General features: G+C 55.1%; 1 protein-coding gene across 1 annotated transcript; it reads right to left on the reverse strand.

The window, feature by feature from the left end:
• Positions 1–1,409: 1,409 nt before the first annotated feature.
• On the reverse strand, positions 1,410–10,205 carry SLC31A2 (solute carrier family 31 member 2). Its single transcript, XM_056109526.1, has 4 exons — positions 10,097–10,205; positions 4,419–4,485; positions 2,284–2,473; positions 1,410–1,751 (listed from the first exon to the last, which is right to left on the reverse strand). Exons 2-4 carry the CDS (start codon positions 4,483–4,485, stop codon positions 1,583–1,585), a joined length of 426 nt encoding a protein of 141 aa, XP_055965501.1. The 5' UTR covers positions 10,097–10,205; the 3' UTR covers positions 1,410–1,582.
• Between the last annotated feature and the right edge of the window lie 3,235 nt (positions 10,206–13,440).

Consider the following 13,440-nt stretch of genomic DNA (forward strand, 5'->3'; position numbering starts at 1 on the left):
GGTTGTGTTAAATGCCTGGTGGTGGTGTTCTGGGCGGGAGCCGGAGCAGGGCAGACATAAACAGGCCAGTCACACTCCACTGGAAACTGGAACCCCCACACCTGCTGTGATACCGAGCAGCCCCCTTGCCCCTCCCCCAGATCCCTCCCATCTGTAAGAGGGAGCCTTGGTGGTCCTAAAGTGACATACAGCACTTCCTCTGTTTCTTAGTAGATCTTTAAAAAGTGCTTCTGGAACATCTTTGCTTGTGCCTTCCGGGAGAGAATCTGCTGACACCTGTGGCAACCCTGATGTTTACAGAGCATGTGACAGTCCCTTCTCTCACGGAGGCGCCTGATAGAACGAACTCGAGACCAACCGTCAACTGGGCGGGCGCTGTGGGCGTCTGCCTGTGGGCACGGCATTGCGAAACTGGGTTTCCCTGAGCACAGAGCTGTTGTCTTCAGAGCAGATGACAGTCTTCAGTCCTGCTGACACCATGCCAGCCAACCTGTGCGTTCACCCCTCAACCCCTACAACAGCGAGGATGCACCACATCCACGGAGTGGCCACCCTCCTTAGGAACGTGTCTGTCTTTTTCCGTCCCCACAGCAGCGGCTTTCCCTCCCGGGCTCTCTCATTTCCTGTCCTAGAATGTGAGTCAGTTCCATCAGCTGGGTGGGCCAGGAGACCCCGGTCTGGCTCTGTCCATGGAATGCTTTGGTCTCACTGCTTACTTAACATCTCTCAGTCACTCTCCCCAGGACTCATCCCGCGTTTGAAGTGGATGAATCGGGTTTCCCTGCCACGTCATTAGGAATAATATGAGACACCAAGAACAACCTGCAGTCCAGCGCAGTCCTCTGTTCTGCACAGAGTAGGGCTCAGGATAGGGGAGCGTGAAGGCTAAGAGTGCTCCCCAAACTCTGGCTCCTGGAGGCTGTGCGGTCACAGGCTGGCAGTCTCTGCCACTCTTCCCCTAGAAGAAAGGGAAGCCAGTGCCAGCTGATGAGACCTCCCTCGTGAATAAAATGAAGTCATTTCGTTAAAAAAAAAAAATCACGTTTTGTGCTAATGTGCAAAACTGTCAACCAGGAGTTCAGAGGGTAAAGTGAGAAGTTCCGTTTGTCAACATGATTCACAGAGGAGACGCGCTCTGCGTGTCCCAAAGATAAGCTCAGGAGCTCCCGTGAAGAAGAAGCCCAGAAGTCAGGGGCAGACGCTCCTCTCGATAAGGCACAAATCAGAGCCGACAGGAGCCAGGTCCCCGCACCCACACCCATCCACCTGGAAGATCTTTGGAAATGCTTAACTTTTGAGTCACAGAGAAGTCATCGTGGGCTCGGCAGCCGTGCCCCAGGTTCTGTTGGCTTCCTCCTTGTGTGGGGCACCAGCCCAGGCCCTCTGCAGGCCAGCTGAAGAGAGGCAGTGGTCTCGCACCCCAGGGAGCAAGTGCTGCTGCCTCGGGGGCGAGTTTCCAGGGGCCGGAGCCAAGGCGAGGAACGAGGCTCTTGGAAGACAAAGGCGATGTGGGGCTGGGAGCACAGCTTCTGCGAGAGGTCTAGGCCCCGCCAGCCCTCGCCGCCTGCACGGCTCTCGCCGGCTAACCCAGGCTGAGGAGTGGGTAGGCGAGGTAGTAGCCCACGGCCGAGCCCAGGACCACGCCCAAAAAAATCCAGGTGTTGTAGGTCATCACAGCCAGCATCATGAAGTAGCTGATGACTACCTGAGCAACGTGGATTAGAGACTGGCCAGAGTGACACAGAAACCACCTAGGGGAAAAGGAGAGCCAGGTTAGTGCTGGCTAGGAGCCCCGGGCTAGGAGGTGAAGTCACGGCAGAAAGAGCTGCTGGGTTCCTGACCAGCAGAGCTAAGCTGTGTGAGCACAGCCCAGACCAGACCAGATCTGTTATTTTGGTTTTAAGTTTTGGTCCACACCCACTGATCCACTGATGCTCACCACCGCTTACTCCTGGCTCTGTGTTCAGAAGTCACTACTTTTATATATATATATGTATATATATATATATATATATATATATTTTTTGCTTTTAGGGTCACAAGGGCTGAGAGAGGGGACAAGGGGGCACCAGAGTGGGGGGTGGGCAGGGGGGAGGAGCGTGCTGCTGACAGCGTTGCTCCTCTGCTGCGTCAAGACGCACAGCACCCTCTGGAGTCCTCGGGGGGCTAAGGGGCCGGCAGGGTAGGGGATGGACAGGGCCTGGCTCCCTCCCCCCCCCCGGCCTCGGTGTCCGTTCTGTAAAGCAGGGATGCGTGGCCTTTACCTGCACCCAAGCCCTTTACCTGAGGCGCGCCTGGCCGCCCAGGGGCAAGTTGGAAGCGGCCAGGTTCTGGTCGGACTCCTCGATGAGCTGCTGGCTGCTGGAGGCGGACATGCTGGACAGCGCCCGCTGCAGGAGCATGGCCTTGCCCACTTTGATGCCTTCGTACAGCACAGCCAGGAGCAGGACCACCACCACGGAAAGGGCCATGCCTGTCGGAGGAAGCCGGGCTGCAGAGACCTGGGCAGGGAGGCCGGGTGCCAACTCCCGCACCTGCTCCCAGGCCCTTGTCATCCCCGCCACCAACACCTCCCTGGCCCCCTGCCCCCCACCTCTGGTCTGCTCCCCACCTCCTCTCCCCACTCCCCTGCGAGCCTACTCTCGGAGGCTTGGTCTACGGTGGAGGGTGAAGAAACAGCCATGGGCAGGTGACACAAACCTCCTCCGTGACTTGACACTTCTCCCTGGGGGGAGTCGGAGGGGCGGGGGGCGGGGGGCGTTCCAAGGAAAGGAAGGAGGAGGCACCAGGCAGCGGGCACACACCTCAGCATATTAGGATACATGAGGTTTTTATTACCTTCTCACTGAATTTTCTACTTTCTTCAGTTTTTTTTTAATTTGATTATAAACGGAAGGGAACCAGTAAGTCATTTTTTTATAGACAATATGAACTGCTTATTACAGCCTGTGTAAATTGCCTGTTTACTGCTACTTGTTTTTACAAGTGGAGGAGAACTGCTTTTGTGGTCTGGCTCTAAGCAGCAACTATGTAACCCGATGGGTAGCAGCAGGTGAGTGGAAATGAATCAGCACAGGAGGCAGAAGGCAGCCTTCCCTCCTGGGCCTGTCTCTTGCTAACCCCTGACAGCTTTCAGAACTTCCAGCATCCTTCTTCTAGTTCTTTTTTTGGGGGGGTGGGGGGGATGGTGAAAGGGGATATTGGGCCATACCCAGAAGTGCTCAGGGCTCACTCCTAGACCATACACAGTGCCAGGGATAGAACCAGGGCCAGTCCTGTGCAAGGCAAGTGCCTTCCGCCAGTACTCTCTCTCGCCCGACTGGCCCTTCACTGTCCCATTGTCCCCCTTCTGTCCGTGCTGACCCCACCACACCTCCTGCCCTGCAATCTGGAAAGGCCTTCGGGGCTGTCCCAGCCACCAGCAAGGCAGTGAGGCGGGGTGACTGCCACGGTGGGGCTCTGGAACTGGCCGGCAAGTGCAGCTTCCACGGAGGCATGCCCTGCTCTCTCGGAAGCCAGCCTTCCGGTCACCGGGAAGCGCAGGACATGGACACGCCTGCATCGGGCAGTATACAGGAGAACAGGGAAGGCTTCCGGATGAGTCCCTCTGAGTGAGGATCAGTTAGAGGGGCCCGAACAACTCAGGACCTGAGCAAAGCGATTCTGTCTTTCTGAGCCTGCAGTTACTCGGCAGTCCAGTACTGGCATGAGACGGCCAGACTCTATGGCCTCGGCACCTACAATGACCAGCCTTTAGGTCATTTCCAGTCATTGGGGTGTTTTTGTTTGCTGGTTTGGTTTGGTTTGGGACCACACCCAGCAATATGGGGTGGGGAAGGGGGGTTATTCCTGGCTCTGCACTCTGGGATTACTCCTGATGGTTCTCTGGGGACCATATGGAATGCCGGGGATTGAAAAGGGTCAGTCCATGTCCAAGGTAAGCAGCCAAGCCACTGCACTATTGCTGTAGCCCTCTCTAGTCTAAGATGTGATTATTTTGCACGGAGACATCACCCTGCTCTGAACTACTGCCCAGCTCTGCCTTCTGAAGCTAAAGGAATCTTCTGTTTGCAAGAGGTTTCACTGGAGGCTCTAAGCTGCAAGAACTGTGGACAGCGTGCCCGAAGGGGTCAGGTGAGGCAGCGGCCAGAGGCCTTCACCTGGTTCTGGCTCTGTCACTGACTTGCTGTGCAACCCAAGACAAGTCTCCCGTCTCTGGGCTGCTTCTCCCTGTGTAATAGAGGAGAACGCCCTCCCCTGACCTCTCCTGGGCCTCAGAAGAGCCCTGAGCAAAAGGAGCTGCCAATAGAATCCCAAATGCGGCACTCCCTGCGCAGTGTTTGCTGAGAGCTAATGCTCCCCTGCCCTGCCAGGCCAGCAAGAAAAACCCGATTCTCCCAAGTCTTCCCAGTGCTTACCTGTGGGACTGTGGACACTCCAGAAATCAAAGAGAAGCACCACCTTATCTGAGAAGATGAAATGCATCTGCAAGACACGAGAAACTGCATCACGGGAGGGTGCAGGACGTGGGTGCTGCTCCAGTACTTCCCAAAGGCCCAGAATCAGTGCATGGGAGGAGGGGGTAGAGACATGGGGTGGGGCGGTACAGGATGGGACACTGCAGCTTAGGAGTTGGATGGGCCATTCAAGGTCATCAGAAGTGCAGGGACTATAGCTTGAGGGGCCCCATATGGGTGGAAGGGAGGTGGGGGCGCCCCTCCTCACCCTCCACCAGGCTCACACCTGCAGTGCCCTCAGGCCAGGCTGGGATGCGGGCTTGGTGGCCTGCAAAGCCCCTACACCACACTGGCATGCAGAGCCAAGTGCAGCTTCTTACCCCTGCCCTGCCTGCACCAGGGGGCACCTCTGTTCCTGGCCCTGCAAGGCTCCCGCATTGGAGCCAGGGTCCCTCTGTCCTGAGGGCACAGGTAGACAAAGCAGCAGCGTCTGCCAGCCCAGGGCTGCTGTGTCGAGTATGTGCCCTACATCTGCTCTTTGAAGCCCACCTCTGTGTCCAGAGAGTGACCGGAGGTGAACATCTCTGCACGTGGTGGGCTTCCCCCCAGCCTGCTGGAAAGACGGCAGGAGGAGAGAGACGGACGGGCCCCACGGTGCCAGCTGAATGTCACCTCACAGGGTCCTGGGGCTACCTTGAGTTCGGGGTGGATTTGCACCACTGGCCTCATCTTGTAGAGAGAGGGGCAGTGAGGCTCACCACCCCCAGGAAACCAAGCTCGGGAGAGTTCAGTCATGGGCGAGGGTCACAGTGCTGGGTGCAGAGCGGGGCCTGCTGGCATATGGAATTCCCATATACCCCACTCCCTCTGCTGCTTCATCACCAGGCAAGGAGTAGAGATGGGCACTGGACAGAAAGTGCAAGTGCCCCCCTGCAGCTGGCTCCATGACTGTGCTGGGCAAGCCTGAAGCCCACTGGGAGTCTGGGGGGTGGCTCAGGGTACAGCACAGGCCGTGTGTGGCCAAGGCCCCAGGCTTGGGAGAAAGAATGCGGTAGATAGGGTGCCGGCCTTGCATGCAGCAGCACCAGAGGCTCCATATGGTCCTCTCTGCCACTCACCCTTTCCAAGTAAGCACCAGTGAGTGTGACCCAAAATTAAAAAAATAAAATTAGGGCTGGAGTGATAGTACAGCAGCTGACCTTGCACATGGCTGAGCTGGGTTCAATCCCTGGCATCCCATATGGTCCTCCAAGCACCGCCAGGAGTAATTCCTGAGTGCAGAGTCAGGAGTAACACCTGAACATCGCTGGGTGTGACCCATAAAGAAAAAAAATCATCATTCAATTTAAAAAGAAAAAGAAAAAAGGGCAGCCTGATCAGTGATCCTCTCAAGAAAGTCCCCTCTTGTCGCCCGCAAAACAACCTTCTTTTGGCTACACCGCCATGTCTCCTGGCTAAGGCAACCCAGGCTGAAGGAAGCGGTCACCTTCCAACACAATGGCCACCTGTTAGAATTCTCACAGTACAGGAGCTTCGGGTATACAAGAGAGTGATTCAGGGTGGCTGTCCATGAAACAATCGCCCTGCAAGCTAGCTACCATTCATCACCACACAGGTACCATTCTCTTTTCTTGTAATGAGAACCTTCCAGATCTAATCTCAAAATGTACAAAACAGCCTTAACAATAGTCACCGTGTTGTCCATTATGTTCCCAGGGCTTGTTTGCTTTGAGTTTTTGGTCTCCCGCTTCTCACAATCCTTTTGTGAGGGAACAGAAAGGCAAACACAATTGTCCTTGTAAGTGGACTCATTAAAAACGGCAGTGTTAGGGGTGGGGGGGGGGAGCAGGAGCCACAGGACAGTGGGCTGGGTGCTTGCCTTGCAGGCAGCCAGTCTGGGTTTCATCCGTGGCACCCCCTAGGGTCCTCTGAGTCCTGCAGAAGTCATTTCCTGAATAGAGTCAGGAGTCAGTCCAGAGTACTGCTAGGTGTGACCGCCCACCCCCACCTCCCAAAAAAGCACCCATTTGGGGGTTAGAAGAGCAATCTGAACTCTGCCGAAAGTCAGTGTGTGGAAATTCCGCTCAGGTCCAGCTCCAGCTTCTGCCCTCCTGTCTCCTCTGTCTCTTCTAGATAGTCCTATGAGGAAGGATTTGTCTAACGCCTCAATGTAGAATCAGGAAACTGGGCAGTCTGAAAAGCGTATTGAACTTTAAAAACATAAATAAATAAGTCATTTTCAGGGGCTGAAGGCGCTTGCCCTACACACAACTGATCCACATTCAATCCCTGGTACCCTGTATGGTCCCCGGAGCCCTGCCAGGCATGATCCCTGAGTGCAGAGCCAGAAGTAAACCCTGAGCACTGCCAAGTGTGGCCCCCATTATGCCATGGGGCCTCCCCACCTGCCCAAAAAAAGCCTCCGTATTTTCAGGAGCTTGGGTATGTGACTCAGTGGTCATTGCTCCGGCATGGTCACTGTGACAGCACCCCCCCCACCCAGCCCACCCCTGGCACCATCACCAAGACCCAGTATCTCAGCAATGACAGCAACAAAGGAAAGGGGGAAATGTTGGGTGAATTTTTAATCCCTTAATATGAAAGTGGTTCTTACTCCATGTAAAAGGCTGAAACGGTCTCAAAAAGAAAGTGAAAATCTTTTTTGAGTTCCACTGCCCAAAGAAATCCATTGTTAACATTCTTTTCTGGAGGACCAGAGAGATAGTACAGTGGGTAGGGCGTTTGTCTTGCACATGGTCGACCAAGACTCGATCCCCCAGCATCCCATATGATCCCCTGAGCACTGCCAGGAGTAACTCCTGAGCACAGAGCCAGGAGTAACCCCTGAGCAACAAAAAAAGGATTCCTTTTTGTTTTGTTTTGTTTTCTTTCTTGTTTGATGGCTACACCCCATAGTGCTCAGGGCTTATTTCTGGCTCTGTGCTCATGGGTCACACCTGGTGGGTTAAGGGAATGATATGGGGTACCAGGGAATCGAACCTGGGTCAGCCCTACCCACTGTATTATCGTTCTGCCTCTCATTGTTAAGATTCTTTACCAGCCATGCACTGGGCTGAGTACATGCTTTGCATGCTGGAGGCCCGCACACTGGGGTCCCTGAGCACTGCTGCGAGTAAGCCCCAGAGCACTGCTGTGTGTTGTGGAAAAAATTTTTAAGATATTTACGATAAAGACTGCTTTGGGCTGTCTTTATCTTAAATATCTTTTAAGATAAAAAATATTTATTATTTAAGATAAAGACTGCTTGCGGGCTGGGACTCCTTGCAATGGTGGGCCTTGCACATATGAGGTCCTGGGTTCAGTGCCAGCTCAGGAAGGTCCCCCTGAAACAAGGCAAAGATAACTATTGGACATGGTCTACTGCCCTTGCCCCGAAGCCTAAAGATGAGGCCCTCAGTTTACCCTTCCTCCAAAAGTCTTCCTCATTTTGTTCTTCCCCAAGGCCTAACCCTTACTTTGAGGTTTATAAGTGAGATGGAACTGGCCCTGAGGATGTTTGATTACTCAGCCTGGCACCCACTGGTTTGGAATGCCTCCGCTTTCTAAAACGTTCTGCCCGGTTCTTTTTCTAGAAAACCCTTCTTGCAACCCTGAAGGCAAGATGGTTATCTGGGGGGGGGGGGGGGGAGTACTCCGGCTTCCTACCTGCTGGCTTGTTGCCAATCAAACTCCGTATCAACCCATACATGGCAGTGGAGGGATCCCAAGCACCAAGCTGGGGCAGCCCCTGGGCAAAGCTGGGCATGCACCCCCTCCCCACAGACAAGAAAGAAAAAAAGCTAAACCAAACAAAGGTGCTTGCCGACCAGGTCCACCCAAGACCCACGTGCCAAACGAACAGGCATAAATAACTCCCCAAAGCCCCACTTACATGGGATGTGCACTTGGACTCAGCAGCACCCCGCCCCCTCCCACACACCGTTAGCGGGAGGGCTGGAGGGGAGAACTGCATCATTTCTTGCAGCCCTCCCCCAAGTTCACTTGATGAAGCAGCTGGCACGACTGGAATGTCCCCCGAGGCGCATTCATCAGTGAGGTTCCACAACTGGGTGACTCCTCTGTCAGCCTCAGCCGGGGCAGTTATCTCAGGGCCCCCAGAAAGCATTGCCAGTACCCAGAGGAAACCCACTCACACACAAGCATGGGCTCTGGCTGTGTGGCAGGAGGTAGGGGTAGGAAAGAGATAGCGCCAGCTCCTGGGGTGAGGAAAGCGAACTGGACCCCAGGTGCACTGAAGTCCAGAAGGGAGGCATCCAGTGAGGCAGGTGTGTGTGAGTGTGTGCAGGGGGGAAACAACCTGGTAGGTTAGATGTGTGTGTGTGTGTGGGGGGGGGACGCGAGGCAAGCACAGGTGGCCAGGGGGGTGTAGGAGACAGCCAGGAAAGACTGTCCCCAAGCTGCAAGGTGCAAGGGTCTGGTTCTCTCTGGATGGGGCGTGAGGAGCCTGGGAGAGACCCAGCAATCCTCTGGGCTTACTCCTGGCTCTGTGCTCAGGGAACACCCCTAGCGGTGCTCAGGGGACCACATGAGATGCAGGGGATGGAACCCGGGTCAGCCACTTGCAAGGCAAGTGACCCACCCGCTGTATTATCTGTACCAATCCTGCCTTTTCACTAGAAGAAAGACTGAACCGGTCACGCCCTGATGTGGGATGCAGTTCCGGACCTGCTGCGAGGCAAGGCTGGGGCTGGGGCTTCTAATCTCAGGCTCGGGCTTCTAATCTGGATCCCCCATTTCCCAGGAGCCCTGGCAGCTGAGCTGAACTATCTGGGCCTCGGACCGGCTCCACCCTGGGCTGGGCAGGGCTGCCGGGAGGTGGGGTTATCTGCTGCTTGGGGTTACTTGCACTTTGGAGAAAAGTGCGTCCTCCTGTATAAACCAAAGCTGAGCAGGAGATAACTAGTGATAAGCACTTCCGTTTAGTTCCCAGATTAGGGAAAGATCAGAGAAGGGGCAAAATGGGTGGGTGGAGGTTTGGAATGGGGGCGTGGAGGAAGGGGGAACACTGTTGACTGCCCGGCCTGCATCGGCTTCCTGTCTCCTCAATTCCGCTGCATTCTCTCGGAAGACAACGCGACCCTCTCCCCAAAGACCAAAGAGCAGGCTGTGTTTCTCTCCCGAGGACTCGACCCAGAAAACTGCTGATCTGGAACGCTATTCCGGACCCAAAGTGCCGGGAGGATCCCGGAGGAGCCGGGTCTGTCCCGAGCCCCTTCATAATCCCCAGGAGAATCGAAGAATCGCGAATCAGGCAGGACCAGGGGGCGGCCAGGGGGCTGGGGTCCGCGTGAGCCTCCAGCGCAGGCTGGAGCGCACCCCACCGCACCCCACCCCACCCCCACGTCACAGCGCCCAGGACGCGGCTGGCCCCCCGGACAGGGGGCATCCCTTTGCTCTCGGCTGCGCCGCAGCAGGTGCTCACAGCTGCTCCTTCCGCCGCAGGGACACCCAGGAGGGGGACCACCAGCGTCTCCCCGAGCCCCCGGCCGGCTGCGCCTCCCGCCAGGCTCGTTTGCATGCACGGCGGGCACCGCTGCCAACACCGCCCCCCACCTCCCCAGCCCCGGGCCAAGGTGCCCCGGGCCGCCCCCCACAGCGGCCCCTCCTCCGGGACTCACCGTGGCGATGTGAGCGCCGGTCCGACACGCGCCGGCGTCTGCTCCGCTCTGCCCGCTCGGGTCTCCGGGCTCCGAGTCCGGCCGCGGCTCCGCGGGGAGCAGGACCCGGGCCGGGTGTCACGTGGTCCGGCTGGCGCGCGGGGGCGCCTGGGAGTTGTAGTCCCGCGCAGTAGTTCCCCCTCACCCCACCCCGCCGCCTTCACAAGCCTGGTCCAAAATGCTTCTGCGCCCCGCGGTCAATCATGGGGAGTTTGGCACGACCTGGGACGAACACCCGGCCCGCTGGACTTAACAATAGCAAAGTGGGAGCAAATGACCTAAATTATGACCCGGATGTTTTTCTTTTTGTTTGTTTGTTTGGGGGACCACAACCGACCAGGACCTCTCCTGGCTCTGCACCTACGAATCACTCCTGGCAGGGCTCGGGGACCCTCAGGGGTGCCAGAGACCCAACCGGGTCAGCCTTCACTCCAATACTATCTCTCCAGCCCCTGTTTTTGTTTTTCAGTGAAGTACAAGTTTTCTCATGCATATGGATGCATGAGAAAGACTCAGACACAGAGTCAGAAAGATAGTGGAGAGAAAAGGGAATGCTAGGAAGTGAAAGGAATCACACACCCAAGACAGGATTTTGTTTTACATATTGATAAAGGTCATTATCGATCATTAGCGATCCAAGGGGGGGGGAGCAGGTTGTGTTTATATGTAAATGGAATGTGTCTTTCTTTGATGGTGTGGGGGGTGTCAGTGAACTTTGCCTCACAGGTATTTCTGTGTGTATCTTTGTGATGCCTGTTGATCTCACCTGTCCGCCTTTTGGCTGGGACATTTTCTGGGGAGTTAAGGGACTTTGAACAGTATTCAGTTTTTATTTACTTCTTTCTTGGGGTGGGGTGCTCCCAAGCAGTGCTCAGGGGACATCCCTGCCCCTGCCCCCTGCAGGAGGCCAACTCAACCTAGCAGGGCAGTGGCTCTGAGCTCCTGGCTCTGAGCTCAGGGACCACTCCTGGAGGTGCCCTGGGGGACTGTTGGTGGTGTCAGGGATTGAACCTTGGTCAGCATGTGCAAGGCAAGAGCCATACCCGCTGCCCTATCTCTCAGTTCAAATGCTGAGTTGGCACATAATGACTCTGGAAACTTGGCAGTTGATTTTATGTTTCTGCGTCTCAATCTTTTAATGATTGAAATTCTGAGACAAAAACCAATGGGGGGAGGGGCGCAGAACTATAGTACAGCAAATAGGGCACTTGCCTTGTACAAGGCCAACCAGGGTTCAATCCCAAGGATCCCATATGGTCCTCAAGCACTGCCAGGAGTGATTCCTGAGTTCAAAGCCAGGAGTAACTCCTTGAGTATCACCAGATTTGGCCCCAAAACAAACAAACAAACAAAAAAAGAATTTGTAAAATCTTTGTTATCAGTTGTTTGTTTTTACACAGCTTTCAGTTTGAGGTTTTTTTCTTTTGGGTCCATACCTAATGGTGCTCAGGGTGGTGCAAGCGATTTGCACCATGCAAGACCAGCACCTTACTTCTGGTCCCGTTCTGCCTTTTAAATGAAGACACGTTTTCATTTTCAGCCTAGGAACTGGCAGTGTCAACTTGTTCAGTAATGGTGGCTGTTGCCACCATCGCCAATATTTCCCTTCCGCGAAAGAAAGTTCTCCTCAAAGGCCCAGTCACTTGCTCAAGGTCAGACAGCTTCCAGGGGCCTCAGTCTCAAAGTGAGCGGGAGTTAAGAGGACAGTCCGGGACTGGGGGACCTAGTTACAGAGGGAAAGGAGAGGGAGCAGGGCACCCTGAGGAAGTCTGGGAGGGAAGCCAGCTGCTGTGGATTATGGAAGAAGTGACTAGAAGGGGGATGGGTACTCTGGAAGCTTCTGGGCCCAAGAGCGCTGGAGGTTTTCAAGTGTGCCTCACTTGGAAGCAGGAGTGAGAGTACTTGACCTTCACCCAAGCAGGCTGGGGTGTGCACCCCCCACTTCCACCTCCCCCACACACCCCTACCAGGGAGGACCCACAACACAGCTTCATTCATCTGACTGTGTGTGTTGGCCCCGTCACCATCCGATGACCTTCTCGCTCAGTTCCAACTTCCTAAAGCGCAGCACAGTTAAAATCCTTTGCCCTACAGCTCTAAAGCGCGGCTCTTCTTCCTGCACCACAGGAGATGGCCCCCTCCTCCTGCTCCCCCAGAGGGGACAGCTCAGGGTGCAGGTCACAGGTACCACTTCTGAGATCACACCCCGCCTGCCCCAGAGATCCTTTCCGGATTCTGTACGTGGCCTGCCCTTGGACTCCCCTTGTCCCAGGGAAGGAAAAAGAGGCTGTAGTTAAGCCGGAGCTCTGGGACAGGGATCAACTGGGAAGACAGCGCCGGCTCCTGTTACACACACTTGGCCCAGCGTCCCTTTAACAGAGCTCTTGAGCTCGTCAGAGGTCAGTTAGCACAGGGGGAAATCTGACCTGTCATTTCTCCTTCTGAGGCTCAATAGAGGAACTTGAGGTCTCCAGAAAAGAGACCACAGGAGCCAGAGAACGTTGTTGCCAAGCTTCTGCCTTTACTATCTGATGGAGCAGCCCCAAGCACACTCACTGCAGGTCCTCTCTGGCCCGGGGGGAAGGGTGGAATGGATGGTGTAAGCGGCCCACCTTCACGTGCTGCACTGTGGTTGTAAGTGAGCTCGAGGCAGGGGTGGCTCCCGAAGAGGTGAGGACTCTGCAATGTGTCCTGGAGCTCAAGCTCCTCACCCCGGACCGGCCTTCTTGCTTCAACTGCTACTGGCGTTTTACATTCAGGCTGAGCTGCTGGGTGCCTCTACTGTGTGTAGCACAGGAAGAGTGATACATCCCAGGAGAGTGCTCTGGGTGTGCAGCCAGGACGTGTATGTGTATATATGTGTGCGTTGTATGTGTAGATATAGGCACGCGTATATTATGTATGTGTGTATGCATGTACGTGTGTATTATGTGAGCATGTGCGTGTGCGTGTGTGTGTGTGTGTGTGTGTGTGTGTGTGTGTGTGTGTGTGTGTGTGAGATGAGGCGAGAGAAAATAAGTCCAGGCCACAAATGGCCACCAGGCCTTCAGAGCCTATTATGTTTGGTTGATTTGGGGGCTATACCTAGCAGATGCTCAGGGACTATTTCTGACTCTGTTCAGGCTCAAAAGTTACCCCTGGTGGTGCTCAGGGGACCATAGATATTGCTAGGGATTCTAACAGAGCTTGGCCACATGCAAAGCAAGCACCTGACCTTTTGTGTGACTACTTGTCTGGCCTCTAAGGCTGTCAGTTTATAATGTATGTTTTTCTCCCTGCACTTACTCCACCTTTTATTTTTCTTA

The sequence above is a fragment of the Sorex fumeus genome, unplaced genomic scaffold (assembly GCF_029834395.1).
Source record: "Sorex fumeus unplaced genomic scaffold, SorFum_2.1 ptg000285l, whole genome shotgun sequence".
Taxonomy (NCBI): Eukaryota; Metazoa; Chordata; class Mammalia; order Eulipotyphla; family Soricidae; genus Sorex; species Sorex fumeus.